At 35.2% G+C, this 14,858-nt stretch overlaps 1 protein-coding gene across 1 annotated transcript; it reads right to left on the reverse strand.

The window, feature by feature from the left end:
• Positions 1 to 1,152: 1,152 nt before the first annotated feature.
• On the reverse strand, positions 1,153 to 13,938 carry pgap6 (post-glycosylphosphatidylinositol attachment to proteins 6). The gene is made up of 13 exons (XM_048197837.1): positions 13,738 to 13,938; positions 13,213 to 13,390; positions 11,449 to 11,659; positions 11,094 to 11,218; positions 10,232 to 10,494; positions 9,814 to 10,142; positions 8,925 to 9,018; positions 8,720 to 8,837; positions 8,045 to 8,184; positions 7,766 to 7,944; positions 7,479 to 7,625; positions 5,235 to 5,351; positions 1,153 to 3,304 (listed from the first exon to the last, which is right to left on the reverse strand). Exons 1-13 carry the CDS (start codon positions 13,796 to 13,798, stop codon positions 3,011 to 3,013), a joined length of 2,256 nt encoding a protein of 751 aa, XP_048053794.1. The 5' UTR covers positions 13,799 to 13,938; the 3' UTR covers positions 1,153 to 3,010.
• Between the last annotated feature and the right edge of the window lie 920 nt (positions 13,939 to 14,858).

Consider the following 14,858-nt stretch of genomic DNA (forward strand, 5'->3'; position numbering starts at 1 on the left):
GAATTATTTTGTAGCACTATAAATGTTTTTACTTTTCATCAATTTAACGTGTCCTTGCCAGAAAGTTACTTTTAAAAGTAATGTGTTACAGTATTTTGTTACTCCCTAAAAAGTAACTAATTGCATTACTTTGTTACTTTTGTGTTACTTTTTCTCACCTGGGCTGAGGCTTGCTTGTTTGTTTTTTAATAAAAAACTTTTTTTTTTTTTTTTTTTACATTTTTACCAAATGTAAAGGCCCTTTCACACCAAAAGTGAAACAAATAAGCCTCAGTTGGAAGGAAATGCAAATTCACACCTGTACAGTAGAGGGCACATTTCAAACATGCTGCCACAAATGCGATGTTTATCTAAAATCATGTTTGCTTATTGGTATGGTTGAAGTGGATCATCGAAGGTCAGCAGCAAAGACATTGGTTAAGTAAAAAAAAAACTCTAAAAAAGCCTTCAGGTCTTAAAGGGTTAAGTGAGATTATTATAGTAAGTATTATTTAACACATTTAATTATTACAGGTTTGCATCATATTCTTCAAGTATGCTTAGAAGAAGAGTTTGCATTTCACTGTTTTTATTCATTTTGAGGAATACTGAATCTGACTTTGTGCAAGTGAGATGAGTAAATGTATGCTCACATGTAGTCTAGACTCTAGAACACCGTGCACACAACGCCTCTGTCTCTTACTTCCAATTTCACTCCGATATTTAGTTGCAACTTTAAAAGAAATGCATTACTTTACTTGAAAAAGTCATCTGATTAGGTAACGTTACATGTGATGCGTTACTAGTATTTGTTTAAAAAAATAAATAATAAATACTGACCCCAACCTTTAGAATAGTAGTTAATTTAAGAATTTATAGTCAATATTTATTTTTATGTTAATTGCGCAGCATTAGCCAATTTGATGTTAAACCATGTTCATGAAACCTGACCTAAAGTATAAAGTTTAATACCAAGCATTGCTCTAAAAAAGCTGTTTGTGAAAGGTGAAAATTGAAATAAAAAAAAAGCCAGTTTTAAATAATCATTAAATTGTTTATTTCTCCATTTATTGGCATATAGATTACAGAACATTTTAAGAAAAAAAAGGAGGCAGGAATAAAGAACACATAAATAAAAAAAAAAAGACTCAAAAACAACAAAGAAACTTTAACTTTTATGTTCATAAACATGATTGCACCGCTTCATTCTTACCCTCAAATATAAGTGCATATTTGTGCAATATACAAGGCATGATAATCAATATTAAATCAAAAATAAATCCCACAAGAAAGAAGTAAAAATTTTGTTGATTCACAGATTTTATAAATGATTCATTTTAGAAATTAACATACATCTTAGTTAGGCTCATATTTTCAATATCTTTTGTAATTCCAATATAAAATGTATATAAAACATTGTAAAACATCATATTCCAACCCCAACTTAACACTTGACCTCTTCTGGAAAAACAAGAGATGAACTGCCTTGCTGTTACAATTAAATGGAAAAACATGAGTTTTAAAGGACAGCTGCAATGTAAATTTAAACCTAAAAATAACGTCCACAGTAGCCTTTTCAAGTTTAAAATGGCCTGAGGGTCAGAAACACAGTATTATGCATATCTATAGAATGCCTTGCCCAATACAGGGGTTTATCTTAAATACGTAAGGTCATCAGTATGTCAGATTCTCATTACAAACACACACATCTGAAGCGATTCATACTAGCATACAGCAAGCACAATTTTACAGACTGGCTCAAGCTAGCACAATTTTGAGCGCGTGTAAAATGTTCTTCATCTCAGGAAAAAATTTCAAGGCTTTTAGGGAAGAAGAAAGGAGGTATTTTCTTGTACATTCCTGACAGTGGTATAAATAATTGTGTACTGTACCTGTTCTCCTGTGTAGGTACGCAAGCTCTGAGACACAGACAACAGTCCTTTGTAGTAATGACAATGCCCAGCGTGACCTGGAACGTCATAAGTAGGACCAGACAGAATCTGCAAGGTTTTTTCCCCCTAATTTTCTATGCTGGTTTTGAAAGAAAATCTGTGAAAATTCTGTGAATTGGTTTTAACTAAAGTAACACTTGTTATTTAATGGAATTTTTCAACCTAAAATGTAACTTCTGTCATCATATAGAGAAAAAAGGAGTTCTGTGAGTGCAGATTCCATGTGGGGCTACTCATAAATCAAATGAAAATGAAAGTGCTGAATAAAACTAGAAATCGGTTTTCTCAAAATAGATATAGACACAATATGACATTTTGTTCTTTCAAAAAGAACAAAATTACAGTTTAAGCAGCTCACTCAATCCAATAAACTGATTCTTTGATATATATACACACTAAACCTCACAAAAGTGCTTAATGGAGAATATTCAGGGACAAAGGACATTCAAGTTGCCTTTCGATTATATCATTAATTTACTTGTCATATAATTAAAATATTGACATTGCTGTTGTTCTATGTGAAATCACTCATTTTTGAAGGTGTAAAAGCAATATGTTTCTATTCAAATATTAAAATCATGGTATTATTTACTTACCCTCATGTCACTCAAACATGTGCACAGTATTTTTTTTTTCAATGGAACACAAAAGGAGAAGTTCACATGCCAAAACAGCACCATAAAAGTAGTCTATATGACTTTTGTACTATATTTCCAAGCCTTCTGGAGTCATACAATAACTTTGTGTGAGAAACTGACCAATATAAGTCATTATTCACAGATAATCTTCACTTGATTGATGTGGTCACTATGACTCTCAAAAATCTGCTGTTGTGTTCCATTGATTTGGTTTATGGGTTTAGAATGACAGTAAAAAAAATGACATTTTTTGGTAAACTATCCCTTACGTAGTTATAAACGAACACTACACTTGCAGTTAAGTGGTTTTGGTGACTTTAGAAGAGAATCTTTCATGTAAAGCTTGACTTATTTTATAAAGCTAACGGCTAACATTTGTAAAACTGTAAAAATGCACATGAAAATCCGTCAGGTTTTGTGCCAATATCAATACTAGTGTATTTAGGTGTCAGTGTAAAGCTCTACTTTCTTATTTTTACATCTCCTGTAGCTACAGATTTTGTTTGTCCAGCCCCAGGGGGGAACGTGTTTTTCACGGGGTGGTAAGAGGAAGACCACGCTTGTGGCCACCATGACATGCCATATGGAATGAGTGTAGTAGTAGTTGCTGTCGGTCTGTGCGAAGACGTACACACACACTCCAATCAGTGCAGACACAATGCCTGGGAGCAGGAACACCACCCAGCGACGCCATAATGGAGGGTAACATTGACGACGTTTCACACCTCGATAAACCTGTCGGGTAACACAATGAACAGAACAGGAAATATTTAAAAATTGCTGTGACAAGTGAACTGAGTGCTTTATGATGGGTTCAGACTACTTAATATCAGCCCGAGGCAAGAATTTGTTTTATCTCGTACAGTGTGTCATACTGGACGACAACTGATGCCACAATGTCACAATTTTTTTTTTTCGGCCCTACACAATGGGTTCCATCACATCTGTGGCATTGACCAATAGGAGCACAGAAGCTCTTCTGTACACAGCTTTCAAAAATGGCAAAACGAAAGGATGATGATAGTATTGGTGCTGCTAGGTGGAAAGGTTCATGGAGCTATGGCAACAATATTCCTGCCTTTCAAAGTTTCCTCGAGGGGACCACCATGACAGAGAGAAAAACAGATAAATGCTGGCGAATGATAGCGGAGATGCTTCAGCAACCCGGTGAATTCTGGAATTAGCATTAAGTTAACATGCCGCTTCGGCAGCCATTGTTTGTTTACGTTCTTGTTTCCGGAAGTCAGTCGCTAGGTCCGCCTTCTCTTTAGAAGGATTTAGGCGTCAAAATCGCATAATCTGACTAGGGTTGTCAAAAGTACCGGTACTTCGGTACCAAGTCTGTACTGAAATTTTAAAAAATGTGACAATACCAGCATTTCCCCCTAGCATTTTGAGCGCTGTTGAGCGGATTCTGACTTGTGTTCATGAGCTAAACAGATATGTCTGTGATTGGCTACAATGATCAACGCTTCAAAATCATGTTGCAAATAGACATCTTTGACGCTTTACACCGAGCGCTTACACAGATACACACATGAGTGTTTGAAAGCAGGTGTTAGCCAATCACAGACATATCTGTTGAGTGCGTGAACCCAATAGCCAATCAGAGGTGTTTAAGTTAGTCAGAATCTGCTCAACAGCGCTAGGGGGAAATGGTGGTATCGTCACATTTTTTAAATTTCAGTTCCGACTTGGTACCCAAGTAACGGTAATTTTGGCAACCCTAAATCTGACACAGCGACTATTATAACAGACAAAAATATTGTGTAGTCTGAACCTGGCATTTATAAAATCATTCAATTGAGACACAGTGTCAAGATCATTTTTTTTAAAGTTGAATCTGGTAGGATTTAAATTCCCCTGAGTAAAGCAAAAACTGTGTAAAAGAAAAACTTTAATAAATTCAAAGCGCAGAAAATGTGTAATTAATTTGGTGGTGGGTGTAGATCGGTTATATATTTAATTTTACAAAACTAACTTTTATAGATTTTTTTATGAATTTAATTATATCACACAACAGAAACCATGTATCTGGTTCATTCTTCAATATTTGAACTATCATTCAAAAGACTTTTGAATGTTTTTTAAGTCTTTTCTGCTCACCAAGGCTGCATTTATTTGATCAAAAATAAAGTAAAACAGTAATATTATGAAATATTATTACAATTTAAAATAAGTGTTTTCTATTTGAATATATTTTCAAAAAGTAATTTATTACTGTGATGGCAAAGCTTTATTTTTAGCATCAGTACTCCAGTCTTCAGTGTCACATGATCCTTCAGAAATAATTCTAATATGATGATTTGTTTCTCAAGAAACATCATCACAGTTGAATACATTTGTGCTGCTTAATATTTTTATGGAAACCATTGTACTTTTTTCGCGATGTATTTGATGAATAGAAAGTTTAAAAGAACAGCATTTATTTGAAATAGAAATCTTATGTAATATTATAAACATCTTTACTGTCAGTTTTGATCAATGTAATTTATTCCTGCTCAATAGGTATTCATATCTTTAAAAAAAGAAGAAATTAACCTTACTGACCCTAAAATTTTGAAGGGTAGTTTATTTACATATTAAAAAAAAAATACTATTACTAGTCTGATTCAGTATCAACAAAATACATAATGTTTTGGAGTAATGGAAAAGTCAAGCTCACCCAGGAAGTGACCATAATGACCAGAGCAACGAGGACAGGGCCTAGAAGGTTCCAGAGGCCTCTGCGGTCCAACTGCATCGCCATGGAAATGACAAGAGTGCCCGCCATAAACAATAACTGCAATGTAAGATCAATCAAAGCTATTAAAACTGACATGCAACACATACCTGCAGTTTTATTAAATAAATAATTATTAATTAAAATGTTGTGAATATGTATCATGACAAATCAACATTTCCTTGTTTTTTAAAATACATTTTTTTTTTCATTTTATATGTAAACTAGAAACTTCAACAAGAGAATCTACTGAAACTAATCTCAGAAACTGATTGAAATCTGACATCAGAAGCATGAGAACATTAACAATGGATGGCCTACATTCTATCCAATTCATTTTAAGAAAGGCTTAATAGTCTGAGGGCGTTTGCTGACATTCTAAAGATAAAGTGAAGACTGTCATGAAAAACGAACTTACAATTTTTTTATGCAAGAAACCTTGACTAACAGGGAAAAAATGACCATTTGAAAGGTGTATTACGTTTATTGATCAGTCAATCAATATACATATAATAACATGATTATGAAGTATATTTGTGGTTTGTATTGTTTCAGAGTAACCATGTACTTGGTATCCACAAACACCATATTTCCTTTAAAGAACAGGTAGGTCTAGTTAAACATGCTATGCTATTTAAAGCCCATTCCAATAGTTTCATCGTAGTTTACAAGGTGTTACAAGCTCTATTTAACAATTTCATGATTTAAACTAGTGAATGTACATGTATATGTGTACCATTTAATTGTTATAAATGGCAGCATGCAACAGTTGCTGCTGCTGTCTGCTGAAAGGCTGCTATTAGAAGTATTTTTAAAGGTGCCCTAGAACTTTTTTTTTTTAAGATGTAATATAAGTCTAAGGTGTCCCCTGAATGTGTCTGTGAAGTTTCAGCTCAAAATACCCCATAGATTTTTTTTAATTCATTTTTTTAACTGCCTATTTTGGGGCATCATTATAAATGAGCCGATTCAGGGCTGCTGGCCCTTTAATTGCTCGTGCTCTCCGCCCACGGAGCTCACGCTTGCCTTAAACAACATAAAAAAAAGTTCAAACAACTAATATAACCCTCAAAATGGATCTTTACAAAGTGTTCGTCATTATGCATTATACAGACTGCAAGTGTTTAAAAATGAAAATAGTGAGACACTTGTCTCCGTGAATACAGTAATAAATGATGGTAACTTTAACCACATTTAACAGTACATTAGCAACATGCTAACGAAACATGTAGAAAGACAATTTACAAAAATCACTAAAAATATCATGTTATCATGAATCATGTCAGTTATTATTGCTCCATCTGCCATTTTTCACTGTTGTTATTGCTTGCTTACCTAGTCTGATGATTCAGCTGTGCACATCCAGACGTTAATACTGGCTGCCCTTGTCTAATGCCCTTTATAATGTTGGAAACGTGGGCTGGCATATGCAAATATTGGGGCGTACACCCCGACTGTTACGTAACAGTCGGTGTTATGTTGAGATTCGCCTGTTCTTCAGAGGTCTTTTAAACAAATGAGATTTATATAAGAAAGAGGAAACAATGGAGTTTGAGACTCACTGTATGTCATTTCCATGTACTGAACTCTTGTTATTCAACTATGCCAAGATAAATTCAATTTTTGAATCAAGGGCACCTTTAAAATATATTTTTATATTCAATATTTTTTCAAACTTTTGAAATGTAAACTTTTGCAACTTTAAAAAAAAATTATATTATTAATATTAATAATAATTTTACAATAATGATCATTTATGAATACATATGTTTATATTGTTGTATTCTAAAATATTTAGTTATCATGTCAAAAAGATAATAAAATCAGTTCTGCAAATTGCTCATCAGACACTTAAACAGCTATATTATATTGGTCAATGATCTCTACTTATTGGAGATGCTGTAAACCTTTTCACCAATGACAAGACTCTACCACATGACTACCATGACTCCGCCCATCAGTTTGAAACCAAAGTAAAAAAAAAAACATTCTTAAGTGTTGTCGTTGTGTCAACTACAGATTTTATCCATGTTTATTCCTGAGAGTTTGCATACTGTTAGTGTTAGAGAAATACTAATGCTGTTAGAGAGGTAACCAATGTTATTGTCACAAATCATATTGCACATTATTAACAAGAATAATGGCTATTATCTATTTAAATAAAGGTATACATAAAATTGTACTTACATATTTTATTGGCTCCTGAAGCCGTGCCATGCACACAATGGTCACCCATACTGACACGACGGAACCCAAGAAATCACAGAACTGGAGGGTGTCATAGTCCATGATACACATCACAGTCACACCGGGCTGGTCACACGCGTGATAAAACTGGAAAACACACAATTATTATGTATACATGCATATTCTGGAACCATAGACAGACAGATAGATAGATAGATAGATAGATCGATAGATAGATAGATAGATATTTAAGTATTGTTTTTAAGTATTGTAACATAAAAACACACCGAGGAGAAAAACATGGTAAAGAAGTAGATGGCGGCTTCGACGTGGTATCCTCTGTGAAGTGCTACGACGATGGGCGGGATGAAGAAAAGGTTACTAAGGGTGAGGAGCAGAGCTGCTGCCATCTGTCGAGAGTACGACTGCGCAGTCACGCCATCCGTACAGCCCCATCCCTGCCAACCTGTCAACAGCAAACAGCACAAAAAAGAACCAATGCCACGCCTCAATACCATTAATGTTTATGGGCGGCTGTTGGTGTGTTTGCGTGTGTGTTTGTTTACCTGCTTTGCACACACATGCGCCGTAGAGGTAACTGTGTGTGCGTAGTAGTCTGCACTCTCCATACGGCCCACAGTCGTCAATGCATGCACTAATACTAACAGACACACTCACTATGGCTGATGTGTTCCTGCAGTCAACACTGGAAAGTCAACACAGGAGAATGTTCAGAACGTGATTTGGTCCCACTTTATATTATGTACTTGTGTCAAAAAATGTACTTATTGTGTTCATGTTGTATAGCAAAATACTTTTGCTGTTATTGAGGAGGTATACAGTTAGGGTTAGGGACAGGTTTGGTTAGGTTTAAAGGTGGGTTAAGGTGTAAGCAAAAATTGGACAATTCATCAGTGCACATTATTCAAAAGAAAGAAAAATGTGTGTCTATGTAATTGTCCATCAAATTGACCATTATTAATGGTATAAATATAGATGAATCTAATTATTATATGAAGTCCAGCCTATTTTTTCTTGTTTAACATCCTGTTTCTCTAGGAAATATGGAAATAAACTAGATTGCAAATTACGTTTCTTCTTAACTTTAAACTTTAATCTCATAACCATCATGCTAAGACACCAAAATCCAACAGGAATGTCTAAAGTCAAACAGCAGATTTCTATAGGATGGCTCCATCATCCTCTGTATGTGAGTGTCACAATGTAATCACACATCTTACCTGTCATTGCACATTGTCTGGAGGCTGAGGTACCACACTGCTGCATCTGGGAATGGGATCCTCAACAGCACATGTGATTCATTGCTGCTCACGCTCAGAGAATAGCCCTGTGCAAACCCTACATGCGTACAAACACACACATATTCAAATGTGACATGCAGGAGAATGTTAAGCATGTAGGCACAAATGTTAATGTGTGACTAACCTGTAGCGCAAGTCTGGCTGTGGTTGACATGAAGTACAGGAGCAAAAGGTGTGAGACATGCTTTGACACGGGCAAATCCACCGACCACAGAACTCTACGACACAAACACAAGTGTTATGTTGCAAAAGTTAAATCTATAATTACAATACAATATAAATAAAAAAATACGCACTGATACAAGTTTAATATTCTAAATATCCAGCAGTATAATGTTACTAGGATAATTAGATTATGATGCATTATTAATATCATAATGGTTATTGTGAATATGTGGTGCTCAATTGAAATAATCCATGAGAGGCTGTACCTTACAGTGATTTTACCACAGCTAAAGGAAACATTAGGCATGATGCAAAGTGGATGGCTCATCAACGCTCATCAATCAGATCTGTTTTACATTAATGTTTTTGCATTTTTTGGTTACATGAATTAATTTTTCTATATACTTTACTTTGTATTAGCATGAGTAATATATATTTTATTATAAATAAAAATAAATATATAAAAAAAATTATATATGTAATTTTTTTTTTTATCAAAGAATAATGAAAAAAAAATCAAATATTAAGCAGCACAACTGTTTTCAACATTGATGATAAGAAATGTTTCTTGAGCAGCAAATCAGCATATTAGAATAATTTCTAAAGGACCATGTGATACTGAAGACTGGAGTAATGATGCTAAAAATTCAGCTTTGCTATCAAAAGAATGAATTATATTTTAAAATATATTGAAAAAGAAAACAGTTATTTCACATCGTAATAATATTCCACAATATTACTGTTTTTACTGTATTTTGTATACAGTATACTGATTAAACGAATCCTGCTTTAGTTAGCACATTATATTATATTATATTATATTATATTATATTATATTATATGCTTACAGTGTTCAACTGGAGCTGTACAACAAACGTGCCGCCACTATCACCAGGAGAGTGCTCAAGTGCGAGCACAGTTGGAAGGTCAGAGGTCACGCTGAGATTGTTGTTGGAAACGATGAAGCGTAGTGATAGCACATCCTGTTCTTCTCTGAACACTGAAGGGCTTCTCATGCAGATTGGCTCAGAGCTGTTAGCAAGGAGGCCCGGCTGGTCTCTCGTGGAAACGGAAGCGTTACTGAGGGCACCTGAGCTGTTGCTTTGGGGAGCAATGATGGTACGTATGAAGGCTGAGGTGTTGAAATCTGAAGAGACGCTCAAAGGTTTACATCCCACTGTGTGTATAAAGAAAGAGGATGGAAGGAGATTTAATAGTCAAGCAAAAACTAGCAAAAATAAAAGTGATAGGCGAATGAAAACAGACCTGTGACATTGGCAGAGATGTTGAAAGCTATTGTGGTGTTTGGTTGACTAGACTCGACCGTAACCAGCAACCAGGTGTTCCACGGGGGAATGAGGACCGATGCGGAGCAGTTCGCTAACCCTGAACAGTTCTGTTTCACTTCCGAGCCCTGCCTCAAAGTGCTGGAGCCTATAGTGATTGACAGCCCGCAATCATTTCCCATCATTACAGAACAGTTCAAGATGAAAACATCCAACCTGGAGGAGAACTCTGGAACAAAGACCCTACACAGACAAGATACATAAAAATACTTTTACAAAAAGAACTACATTAATGCATTGATAATAACAAGAAATTTTTCAGGATGTGATTTGAATTGTATAATTTAAACAATAATCAAATAATATTTCACAATATTACTGCCTACTGCAGGGTTCGTACAGATACTGTAAAATGAAATTGAAATGGATTTTCAAGGACTTTTCAAGCACTACTTTGGTTTTCAAAGAGATCTTTGACTTATCTTTATTATCTTTCATATTCTAAAAAAGGATAAATAGATATATAAAAATATACTAATAAACAAAATGGTACAAATAAAGTTTACCACATGCAAACCAAGCCCTAGAATTTTCAGTGTAGAGCTCTGCGACTGCAGCGTTAATTTTGTGTGGAAATTAAATAATTGAAAAAATTACTGTTTTCAAGGGTTTTCCAGGACTAAAATTTCAAATAGTCAAATTTAAGCATTTTAAACACCTTGTACAAACCCTGTTACTGTATTTTTGATCAAATAAATGCAGCATTGGTGAGCATAAAAGACGTCTTTCAAAAACAATAACTTGAATACAACCTACTTAACGCACATGAACAAAGAACATACTTAAACAGAGCTGGAGCTGTCGTGAGTGTTTGATGGAGAGGAATGTTGTATTGCAGGATTGGCAGGTCAGCAGCTCTTCTCGCAAACATCTGTGCCTGGAATAAGTATGAGCAAGATGGCAGACCCTAAAACAGAAAGAAACAAACAATCACTCCATTTACGAGCAATAAGGCTTATTGCTTTTTTAAACGGTTACTGCATATACCTGGCAATGTTTCAGAATACAAACACACAACATTAAACAAATAATTCACAATTTATTAAATAATAAATCTTCCGCCAAGCAACGTAGTTCTTCGAAAATGTTTATGAGAATGGTTGACAAGCAAACAGGAATAACATATCAAAAACACACCTGCTGCTCTATCTTGCCGTCATCTTTAGGCAGGTGAGCAGCAAGGAACCAGTCACCAGGTTTGGGGTGGGTCACATTGAACAGTGTCACATTGACGCTCTGTCCACTGGGAACGGTCAGCGTCACGTTGTGAGCAAGAGAGACTGATGTGGAGTTCGGAAAGGCAGTTTGTATGGGGTTGATGACCGGGGGCGCTCCAGGTCTAAAGTGCCTGTTCATGTGCAGTAGATGGACAAAAGTCAATGTTAAGCAAAGACATTAGAAATCTACTGATATTGGCAGATATGTTGAAAGAGAGATTAATTACACTACTACTGCTTTTATCTTCTTTTACAAGCAACTATTATAGTGGACACAGTACTTCTTCCAGGGAGAGTCCATCTGGGGCAAACTGGGGTTAAAGACCCCATTAAATAGTTTGACACCATTTTCTTTTCTTTGGTTGATGCATTTTAGCTGCTAAAAGGTTATTTTCTCATATTTTATGAGTACATTAGTATATAAATGACATTTTTTTTACATCTATATGTGCTCTTTTCAGTTTTGGACCTGAAGGTCTCCTGGTATTGATGCAGTACACAATAATCTTGGCTCCTCAGTTAAAGGCTTCTCAGGAGAATCTATCTTGTGTATACAGTCTCCAAGAAAGAGATCATTCTCAGAGGTACAAAAGCAGCATCAGTGCACAATATCACTATTGTCATTAAAATATTTATAAACCATTAAAATATTAAAACCCACACCAGATATTTAACATCATGTTTTCAAATGTGATTTCAACGGTTACCACAGTAACATTATTTTTTTGCCACAATACCATAGCAACTACAGTTATTATTGCAACAGTAAAACCCTGTATATTAATATGGGATTTCAGAATGTTTCTGTCATTTTTTTTTCACAGTGTTGAGTAAAACCAAGTTCTCTTTTATATTTACCTACAGTTTTACATTGTTAAAGTGTTAGTTCAGCAAAAAATGCAAATTCTGTCATTAATTACTCACCCTCATGGCGTTCCAAAGCCGTACAACTTTCGCTCATCTTTGAAACACAAATGAAGATCTTTTTAAAGAAATCTGAGAGCTTTCTGTCCCTCCATTGACAGTAACGCAACTACCACTTTCAAGTATATTTAAATCAGTTCATGTGCGTACAGTGGTTCAATATTAATATTATAAAGGGACGAGAATATTTTTGGTGCGCCAAAACAAAAAAAAACAAAAAACGACTTATTTAGTGATGGCCGATTTCAAAACACTGCTTCAGGAAGCTTCGGAGCGTAATGAATCAGCGTGTCGAATTAGCTGTTCGGAGCACCAAAGTCACGTGATTTCAGCAATTTGGCGGTTTGACACGTGATCCGAATCATGATTCGATACGCTGATTCATAACGCTCCGAAGCTTCCTGAAGCAATGTTTTGAAATCATCCATCACTAAATAAGTCGTTATTTTGTTTTTTGGCGCACCAAAAATATTCTCGTCGCTTTATAATATTAATATTGAACCACTGTACTCACATGAACTGATTTAAATATGTTTTTAGTACATTAAAGGATCTTGAGAGAGGAAATGTCATTGCTGGCATGAGGGCGAGTAATTAATGGCAGAATTTTCATTTTTGGGTGAACTAACCCTTTAACATCAACTTTGGTTTTTGGAGGGAAATATTGTTACCATGGTAACGCTTTCCTTATTGAAAGCATTTTCAAACCTATGGATTAATAACACATGCATGATTACTATCATAATTTCACCATACATACACAGTGATGTTTTGGTTGCCACAGTTCAGTCCGGATCCCCGTGAGACCGTGAGCAGCCACCGCACGAGCACCGCATCTTCCGGTACTCTGAAGTGATAGAGCCGAACATTCCCGAACCAGCTGTATTTGGACAACCTCTGAGGCGTTTTAGAGTAGAACTCGTTCAAGTAAGTGAGATCTAGGAGCAGAGCATGACGTCATGATGGCGTCAGAAGTAAACAATCACAATTTGTGCGATAGGCGAGATCGCATTATTTTCTCATAACTTCGACTTATTTAGGTATAAACATGCTATAAAACAGGTCTGCCTCCGATTATCTACACGATTTACGAAAACCCATGCCTGTTTTTGTGACATTGGATGACGACAAGAATCTCGTTTGTTTACATTTAGTACGTTACATAGTGCAACTTCTGTTTTATTTAAATGCCTGAAAAGCGTTAATCGTCAAATCGAAGTCATCCATCGACAAAAACACAGCAGTTAAATACTGCAAATATTTCTCAAGCGCTCCAAAGACTCACCGTCAGCAAAGCAGCCAGCGATAGCATACAGTAAAAGGCACAGTGCTAAATACTTTTCCATTTTTCAGTGTAACGTTAGATTCTCCTCAGTCAGCCCATTGTCGTGTTCTTCAAATGTCTAAAGAGGGCTGTTTTAACACGTTACTTCCTGGTTCAAGACAGAAATACTGGACGACGTCGGCCTCATACGTATTTTGGTCATAAATATTACTTAGGTTACTTAGGCTCTGGTTCTTCCAATCGGGCGGCAGTTCCTGTTAATTAATATTCATAAGCCAATCCCTGCTAGAAAGGTTACGTCATCATGACTTGTTCTTAATATTCATGAGCCAATACGTCGCCATAGTGGGATTCGTCAATTTACAAAAGTTATTGGATGAAAGTATTAACACAAATTTATTATTTTCTGAAAGATGTGCATTTTATTTAAAATCATATTTTAAATTGAAACCTATTTAAACGTATTTGGAACTCTTTTTTGTATTTGGAATAGATTAGCCTACTACAGCAACAAATTAAACAAATTAAAATTTTAATAAATAAGTCAAGATGTTTAAGATATAATTTCAGTCAATACGGCAGCAGCTTCTAGATTATGGTTATGTTAAGCTTCTAGATTTTTTGGAGCATTTGTTCTCTCTGCGCGTGCCTGTACTCAGATTTATGAGTCATGAAGAAAACAGTGCCATCTGCTGGTCAAGACCTGATACTGTTATAAAGAAAGGCCAAAAATGCCCGTAGAAAAGTAACATCCTTTTTTTAATGAATCAATAAAACATTACCTAAACGCATTTAATGCATATTACCTGCCAATTCTTACAAATAGTGTATGTAATACAGATAAGAAAAAAAGAAAATCTTACTTTGACAATATGGAATAAATAAAAAGTCAAATTGCAGATGCCTGCTTTCTATTTGAAGTTTTTATATATCCCTAAATGTTGAGATATTTTAGGGTCTAATCAACCTCCTGAGACCTAGGTATAGACTTTTGGCCTCTGTATGGGACATTATATTTTAGCGAATTTCTCTGACAACATGTCACAGTTTTAATTCTGGGTGGCCTGTAAGGAGCAGATTCAGGGCTTTGCAGAGATACCAAATGTTTGGAGGTGTAATCA

Source organism: Megalobrama amblycephala, linkage group LG7, assembly GCF_018812025.1.
Source record: "Megalobrama amblycephala isolate DHTTF-2021 linkage group LG7, ASM1881202v1, whole genome shotgun sequence".
Taxonomy (NCBI): domain Eukaryota; kingdom Metazoa; phylum Chordata; class Actinopteri; order Cypriniformes; family Xenocyprididae; genus Megalobrama; species Megalobrama amblycephala.

Excerpts from the sequence above, each read along its gene's own strand:
- pgap6 (XM_048197837.1), bottom strand. The coding sequence starts at position 13,798 with ATGGAAAAGTATTTAGCACTGTGCCTTTTACTGTATGCTATCGCTGGC. Across the intron at positions 11,219-11,448 it reads ACGGCAAGATAGAGCAGCAG|GGTCTGCCATCTTGCTCATA; the intron begins GTGTGTTTTTGA and ends TTTCTGTTTTAG. Across the intron at positions 8,838-8,924 it reads CAGCCAGACTTGCGCTACAG|GGTTTGCACAGGGCTATTCT; the intron begins GTTAGTCACACA and ends GTACGCATGTAG.